The sequence below is a fragment of the Octodon degus genome, unplaced genomic scaffold (genome assembly GCF_000260255.1).
Source record: "Octodon degus isolate 3935 unplaced genomic scaffold, OctDeg1.0 scaffold00055, whole genome shotgun sequence".
Taxonomy (NCBI): Eukaryota; Metazoa; Chordata; class Mammalia; order Rodentia; family Octodontidae; genus Octodon; species Octodon degus.
Genome location: NW_004524631.1, coordinates 3,232,834 through 3,241,613, shown reverse-complemented (window position 1 = coordinate 3,241,613; position 8,780 = coordinate 3,232,834). Strand labels below are relative to the sequence as shown.

At 36.2% G+C, this 8,780-nt stretch overlaps 1 protein-coding gene across 1 annotated transcript in view; it reads right to left on the bottom strand.

The window, feature by feature from the left end:
• Window positions 1–8,780, bottom strand: part of Spata16 (spermatogenesis associated 16) — a 308,782-nt gene that overhangs the window by 153,464 nt on the left and 146,538 nt on the right. The window contains exon 4 of the mRNA XM_004633441.2: window positions 5,668–5,757. Within this exon, the coding sequence (XP_004633498.1) occupies window positions 5,668–5,757 (90 nt within the window). The remainder of the gene's footprint in view (window positions 1–5,667; window positions 5,758–8,780) is intronic.

The window sequence follows — 8,780 nt, the reverse complement described above, 5'->3', positions numbered from 1 at the left end:
AACTCAGGCCCTTGTTCTTGACAGGCAAACACTTATTCTACTGAGCCATCTCCCGGCCTTCTCACTGTAGTTTTGATTTGCACTTATTTTATAACTGAAGATGTTGAACATTATTTCATATTGAGTGTTCAATGAGGTCATTTTTCTGTTTATTGATTGGATTATTTTTGTGTTATATTTTTTGAGTTTTTTATGTACTCTGGATGTTAATCTATCATTATAAAGGGCAAGATTGGGTTCCTATGTAGGCTTTTTAAATTTTCACTGTGATGTTTTCTTTGCTGTGCAGAAGATTTTTAATTTGTTGTAATTACATTTGTCAATTTTTGCTATTATTTCCTAAGCCACTCTAGTCTTCTATAAACTGTTGAACTTTCAAATTAGAATTTTGGCTGTATTCGTAAGGATAATTATAGAATATATTCAAGAACAAGAGAATAACAATCACACACACAAAGAACATATTCATGAGAATAAGCTCATCTATGATTTGAATACTTTTGATACACTGGATATTCTGTAATATTAAAAAGTTACTAAACATACATGCGTAAGAAAAGGTATTGATATTAACTAAGTATAGTCAATATGACTATTTCTTAAATGTTTATTCAACTTTAAAATCTGATAAGTTTTGCAACTTGCTCATTTGGAAAATCGATTTTTCTGAGAATTGTGTTTTCATGAATGGAACTATTTTCACTTTCTAAAGATGACACTGTGTTTGAAAAATTGAAAGTAACTGTCCTCACTTAAAAGTAAAAAAATAAAAATCATCCTTCAAATTGCTGAATTTCTACAACTGCTTGAAAACCGAAGCTCTTCAGCACCAAGGCTCCTTTTGCACACATCAGCATTAGACTCACTCGAGTCACGGTCTCTTTGTGTGGAAACAGCCTTGGTCAGGTGACCACATGGCCACATGGGCAGTGTGCTTATGGCCAGTGAGCTCCAGTTCACTGAGTTCATAGAATACACTTCTATCTTGTAATTGGGCTACTACACACATCATCTGCCTGGGTTTTGCAAGCCTTTTGATATATTTTTCCTTCTCTAGAATTTCCTGCCTAGTTCACCAATTGATCAATAATGAACAAAAAGATCTCATTGCATTTCCTCCTTTGGTTTTGTTTCTGTTTATTTACTGTGGACAATATGGACTTAACTAAAGATGTTTTACAATGTCATTGTCATCTCTCTCTTTTTTTTTTGTCCTATAGATCTTCATTGTAGGAGAACATTGCTATCATATGATCTTCAAAATTATGTGCATACTGACATATTTATCTTTCAATCTGCATTAATAATTTCACGTAACAACTTCTTAGTGCTGCAGCTGAATATTTATAAACTGCATACAAACAGACACAAAAACTAGCTAAGTTAGCTCATAACCCCCTTACTAGTGCTTGGTACATCTTGGGTTCTGAGGTAGTCACTGAACATTTAGAGAGGAAGGACATTAAATTCACTTACATTGTCAATAATCATTAGACCTCTTTACAGAATAGTCTTGGATTTTCTTTTGTTTCATGTCTACACATTTTTCTCTCATAGTATTGTGTTTCTCATGAAGGTGGTGCAAAACGCTGCGTGTGCTTGGGGAGGGGGAAATCTGAGGAAAGACATTGTATGTCAACACTGGTATTTTTATATGTCTAGAAACAGAGAGCTGTTTAAAAAACTACTTGCTATTTCTGATAAAACCTCAAGTAGCTGGTTTTAGGGGATGAATTGGGATTTGTGGTTACAGAAACCTTAATCCAGTTTTGTAGTAGAAAATGTGACTTCATCAATTTGACCACTGCCATTTATCTCTTCAGAGGTTATCAGCATTCTTGAAAAGCCTAAACTATAATACAATGGCTCTAATTTTATTCAGTTTCTAGTGTCAGTGCATTCTTGTTCTTTGTTGCAGGAGGATGTTTCTAAAATACATTAATATGTAAAATGAAAGCTCTGCCTGTTGTAACTCTGGCTGATATCTTGCTTTTAGCCACAGGGAGTAGCATTTCCTTCAGTCTCTCCAGTTGAGAGCTGTGACTCTTAGGAGGCTGTTTTTGGAGTTTTTCTGACCTATTCACCACCAATCCCTTCCTGGTTGAAGGTAGTTAGGATCAGACATCCTCAACATTAAAATTTCCCAAGGACTGCTTATAATATTCTATTTTGAATGAGATACCGGGTGGTACTTTTTTTGGGAATCCCTTTTTAAAAATGTATCTCTCATCTTGGATAATAATAGCATTATTATGTATTTGGTAGGTGACTGTCAATCCAAAAATATTACTACTTGACATGGAGGAAATTACATTGGTGTGTTGACTTTACCAGTGTGTTTTAATGTAATTTGCTTACAAAAGTTCTGAATTCTGAAGAAAATTTCCCAAATGGCCAAGAGATTCATTGATAACAAATATCAATTTATATTAGAAATATAATAACTAAGAGACATAAAATATTCAGGTTCTCAATTCATAGCATTCTTTCCTTTGAGTGGTAGAAGAGATGACATATAATGGCCAGTTTAAAAACACAGCCACTATTTTAACTGAAAAATGAATACAGTAAAAGACACATTGTCTTTCATACTCCTTCCTCAACTTAAGCATGGTTCCATCATCCTTGCCACCTTCTGCAACATGTCTTCTGCATGGGTGTTTTACAAGCTACGATAAAATTATGGGGAATGCTGCCTCCTTATGCCATCCAAGGGAGAGCAGACTCGGGAAGACGTGTTGTGTCCTCATCCATCTTATTCATCTGACCTGGCACTATACAACTGCTGGCTCTTCCCCAAAGCCTAAGTGATCAAAAGGTAAACATTCTGTACCAGTACAGGACAGCAAGGCAGCCACGGCAGGGCAACTAAAGATATACATGAAAGAGGACTTCTGTATCTGATTCAGAGAGTGACAGAATGTGTGTTTAAACCAAGGGGAAGAATTTTGAGGAGAGTCAATGGCAAAGTGTTTTTCTTTAAAATGTATTTATACAGAGTCTACAGGGTCTTACTATGCAGCTCAGACTCATAGTGATCCTCCTGTTTTCAGCATCCCAAGTGCTGAGATTATAGGTGCATGCCACCGTACCCAGTCTCAATTGCCATCTCAGCACTCACTGGGGACAGGGGCCATAACAGCATGCTGGGGGTTAAACCCTGGTCCCTGTATCTGCCTAAGCAGGCACTTTAATCCACTGAGCTATCTGGCAGGACCTTGGCAAATGTGTTTTTACTGAAACAACTTTATTTGAGATAGGGTCTTTGTGTGTGTGTGTGTGTGTGTGTGTGTGTGTGTGTGTACACACTTGTGCGTGTGTACTGGTGATTAAACTCAGAACCTTGCACTTGCCACACAGGCATTTATGGTGCTGAGCTATCTCTCATGCCTTTTCTCTAACAATTTTTTATGCATTTAAATACATATCATATTTTTTTTTATCACATCTTGTATATTGAGGGCTATAATTTCCATGGAAACCAAAATGAAAAACATTTGTATCTGATAGTAATTCTATCGACTTCACTACTGGAGTCCACACCAGTTTAACCAACAATTATCAGGGAGTTTCTCAAGGAAATATGCCAAGTCAATCAACAACTGTACCTAAAGATGAATCTAGTTCACTGTAGGAAGATAAAAATAATGGAATAACCAATGACAATTTTATGTGGCAAATACTAACATATTCCTAATTGTTAATAACTTATTGTTCATTTTAGAACCATAAGAGTTGCCCTATTTTGGCTCAGCAAGCTATGTTTGAGGGCCGGCCAGGCAACACAGCAATTAAAGCGCCTGCTTAGGCAGATGCAGGGGCTGGGGTTTGATCCCTGGCTTGCCATGCCAGCCCCGCCTCCAGGGTCACACTGAGACTGTGATTGAGACTGGGTGTGGTGGCCTGCACTTGTAATCCCAGGGGTTGGGAAGCTGAAAAACAGGGAGGATCACTATGAGTGTGATCAGTGTGGTGAGACCCTGTAGACCCTTTACTAAATACATAAGTTAATAATAATAATAATAAAAGTCATATTTGACAAAATTTAGTTATAGCCAATGATTTTCTGGTACCTACCTTTTGTAAAAACAAACCAAAATGTATGAATTAGAGCAGTTTATAATTTATGAATTTTCCTTATATAATTTATTCCTAAAATTTACCTAGTTTTTTTATCATTTACATCTAATTTCACCTACAATTTAGCAATTAGCTGCCTCCAAATCCACAAATATTTAATCATCTTCTTAAAAGACTGTATAAGAACAACACTAGCAGTTTTTCAAGTAGTTGAACTTTAGGTCTAAAGTTGGACTAGGCTTCTATTGAGGTTTTCAATAGATCCAAGAAACATTAATAAACTACCTCTTATGGAATTGTACTTTGTAGATAGCTATCATTGTCTATACTGAACCTTGATATTAGTTCACAGTGATTGCTTATTATCATCTCTTAATATCATCCACAGGAAAAGTAACAGACAGAAGTAAGCCATAGGAATAATTCGGTGGAGAAAAATACATCCTAGAAGGAAGTTATATACCAGGACATTAGGTAAAACACACTAAAGAAATAGTATATAAGAAACGGAATGCAAAGAACAGAGTGATGAAGACATATGTTAATTTTTCCAAATAGACATTTAACATGCATGTAACAAGAGGTACTATTTGGCCAAGTGAGAGTAGTTGGGATTAACTCTGCCTTCTGTGCCCATCTTTTGAAATCAGGCAATTCCTCGGACCACCTTTCACAGAAGGAATGTATGTGAACCTTGTAGTATCAATTTTTTATTCTCCATTTAAACTTCAGCTTCCAATCTCAAAAACAGTATTATTTATAAATGTTCTAGAGACAGTAGCCACCAGTAGCCTAGGCACCCTGCCCATATTACTGTAGATTTGTAATTATGAGTTGTGTTCAGAGGAAGTCTAGAAACTACCCACATTTTCTCACTAAGTTCTTAGAGTGAAGAAATGAAGAGGTAGCAGGTTTCTGTATATAGGAAGATTAGGAGAATTATTTGAAAGACTTGTCAAAAGGAGATGGAATCTGGTATAATGAGCCTGACCCTGGAATTAAAACAAGAGTTGGTTGTTCCTTGTAGCTCTAAAAATGGTACAAGACTCTCATAAGTCTTTGCCATAGTGTGTGTTCTGGGATGAACTTATAAGGAGCTGCTTCACTAGGTTTCTTTTTAAGCACATTGGTGTCTAAGAGGTAATACTGTGGGGTCTCTCTAACACTCTTTGGTATTTTCTAACTTATACCAGCTCCTTTAGAAATGAGCTTCTGGGTTCATTTCTATGTGATTAGATTTCATCTTCAAAACTCAAGTCACAGCATTGTATCATTACAATCTGAACTGGGAATGTCCTCAAGAGTAAGAGGTCAAGTTCATTTCTAATTTCTACGGAAATTTTCCCATCATTGTCCATGACCTTGTGGCTGGAAAGTTTGAATTTTGCTAAGAGCTATGAACATGGAATAGCTTTAATTAAAGAAAAAGATAGTCAATAATTGTTGGCTTGACATTTATAAGACAATAATTCGGGTAAAATTATATTCCATGAGAGAAATGGAAAGTTCTCTTATGCTATTACCAGAATCTGAGAATAAAATTAATTTAACTTTAAATAAATCTTCACAAAGTTATAACAAACATACCGGGCAGCTTCTGAATATCTCTCCAGACATCTAAACACTGTTGCTTGACGAAGATGGTTTCGGAAATAGGCCGGGTTTAAAGCAATGCTCCTATAAAAGATTAAAGAAATGCAAATGTTATTAGGCTTTTAAAAGACAATTACCAGAAGTGTATAGGAATGAAATCACATGCATTCAGTTTTATATGCTATTTCAAAAGATACTAATGAATGAAGCCCTTTATTTCTTCCTGTAATTGTCAGTTAAGGCAAATAAACAAGCATTATTAAAAAAAGGAATTCAGACTGCATCATAAAAGCAACTTTATAATACTGGTATCTTTTATAGATCTGATCATGACAAAGGATTTAAAACCAACTTGGATATGAGACGTGGTACTATTTTATTTGCTGGTGTTAATAAAGCAGGCAAAACCCATAGGATATGTATGTCTATTTTTAATGGAAGAAAAGATCATTAACTCCTGAATTTCAGTTAAAAGACAAGAACTACGATTTGGTTGACACGCACATTTGAATTCCCTAATTAGGCTACGTGTTTTCCCCCAGCTGGATTATGAAGTGTCATGGAAGAAGCTCTGTACAATAGGATAGAACAGCTGGTCTTGGTTGTGCCCATTTGGGTAAGGGCTTTTTTTTGAGCCTCCTCTGTGTCTTGACTAAAATCATAAGGTTTGCCTTGTAGATAAGATGATGTATCCATCTTTCTCTGCAGATGCTTCCTGACTCCTGGAGTTCTGGTGTCTGTTCAAATCCAGACTAGAAGGTACTCCCTCTCTGCTATCTTCTTCCCCTGGAAATGAACAGGTAGACATCCCTTCCTTGCTTTCTGAGAGCGTATTCAGGGTGGGCATTGTTCCTGGCATTTCATGTGATGAGAAGAACTAGACAACCACAGTCCATATTTCATTATCAGATGGAAATTGGGGTATACCACCAGCGAAAATTTGAGTGTAGCCTCTACTATGCTTATTGATATGAGATTCCAAAAGTTACCAAATCTACACAGGGTTGCTAAATAACACATTGTGCTCCAGTTTTTACAAGCTGATGAGAATCATTTGAAATTAGTTCATTATTGAAGTGGTTCTTAGTCTTTTTTATTTTTTATTTTTGAGATGTGCATGCAGGTTTTTGAGAATCAGACTATGAATTTCTATGTAAAAAATGCCTGAAAATTCAATTGTCTAATTTTAGGAAACTTATATGATTCCTTCAAGGCTATTTATGAACTCTAGGTTAAAAACATGTAGACTAAAATAATTCTATTCCCTGAAACACTGCTTCTCAAGAAGCAAAAGTGAGGAAAAGCATCTCCCTCTCCCAAAAGAAATGCAGAATAATATGATGATGAGTCAGATTAATTATATAATTTAGTTCAATTTAAACACAAACAGACAGGTTAAGACAACCTTCTAAAAGCATACATGCCAAGTTGAAGATATGTTTTAAGTTTGTGTTACAAGTTGGTCAGGCACTCTCTACAAACATCTCTAACCATAGATGTATAACTTGCAGTGTATTGTACATTGTTGCCTTTCCTATGAGGACTTCTGAATTAGGAGGGAATAAGTTAATTAGGTTTTTCTTTATTCTATTATTAATGATTTGTGCAAAAAATTCCCATTATTCCTTTGAAAAATAGGTCATTTGCTTTGGTGAATTTTGACTAAGATGTTGGGGATTTAAAAACTACCACATGGAGTCATTTGATATCAAGTAAATATAAAACTATCAATATCTGCCACTCCCATATTTTATTATTTTGGAAAAAAGTGTGTTTCCAAAACATATTCATATATTTGGCCCCTGTAAAACCAATCTTACAAAAGCAAGCCAGAGTACTTAAGAGCAGAGTTCTGTGGGAGGCCTTGGTTTTCCAATTTGGTCCAGAATTTTGTCTTCCATTTCTTGATTTGCTCTCTTCTCTTGTTTTATAATCATTTGTTCAATTAAGAAAATTTAGTATGCATCTATAAACATGATAGGGTTAAGTCCTTAATGAAGAGATATTTCTAGACCTGTACATTTCTTTGCCCATGATGTAGCATTCTGGCTTTGCTAAGCTATTGTGCAGGCCAGATCTTTTGCCAAAAGGGGATTTAAGTTGGAGAAAAGAGTGAGGCACTGAGAACAGAATAGCAATTTTACACAATGGAGTATTATTCAGTTATACAAAGGATAAATTTGAAGTCTTTATCAATTAAGTGGATGCAGCTAGAGCCCATATTCTTAAGTGAAATAAATCAAATCCACATGTGCAAACATCATATTAGCTTCTTAGCGTGAGAATCTGAAAGAGAAAATAAAATCTGAAGAATACAATAGATACTGGGAAAAGGTAAAGAACCTGTTCAAGAGAAAGGAATTACTCAGTTGAAGAGAAGGACAGAAGAGGGCGTGAGGGAAAGAGACATATCTATGTATGTAAGTGGGATGGTTTGGATAACTGCATTTTTGCTGTTCTGTAGTTAATCTTTAATTTGTTGTATGGTCTTTTTTCAAATCTTTTTTCTTTTTCTTTCTTCTTACTTTCTTATTTTTCTGTTTACTTTCCTGTATTTAGTACAAGGTCTACAGGGTCTCACCACACAGATCAGACTCCTGGTGATCCTCCTGTTTTCAGCCTCCCACGTGCTGGGATTACAGGCCGGCATCATCACGCCCAGTCTCAATCACTGTCTCAGTGCTTCCCGGGGCTGGGGCCAGCATGACATGCTGGGGATTGAACCCCAGTCCCTAGGCCTGCCTAAGCAGCACTTTAGTCTGCTGAACTATCTGGTTGGCCCTCTTACTTTCTTGTATATATATTTCTTCTTTCTCCTTCTAGTTTTGCACGTGTCTCAGTTACCTTTATCTCATTGCTGGAACAAATACCTGCTACTCAATATTAGGGAAGGAAAGGTTTATTTATCTCATAGTTACTGGATATTTCAGTCCATACCCAGCTAGCTGCAAGACAGAGTAGCACATGGCAGAGAGCAACCTTCCATGGCCTGGCTGTGGCAAAGAGCAAAAGAGAAGGAAGTGGAGCAGCTCAGCCAGCTAGTTAGCATTTCATACTTCCTTTTACTAGCATTTGTGTCCATGAGTTTGAGGCCAGTCTAACATATA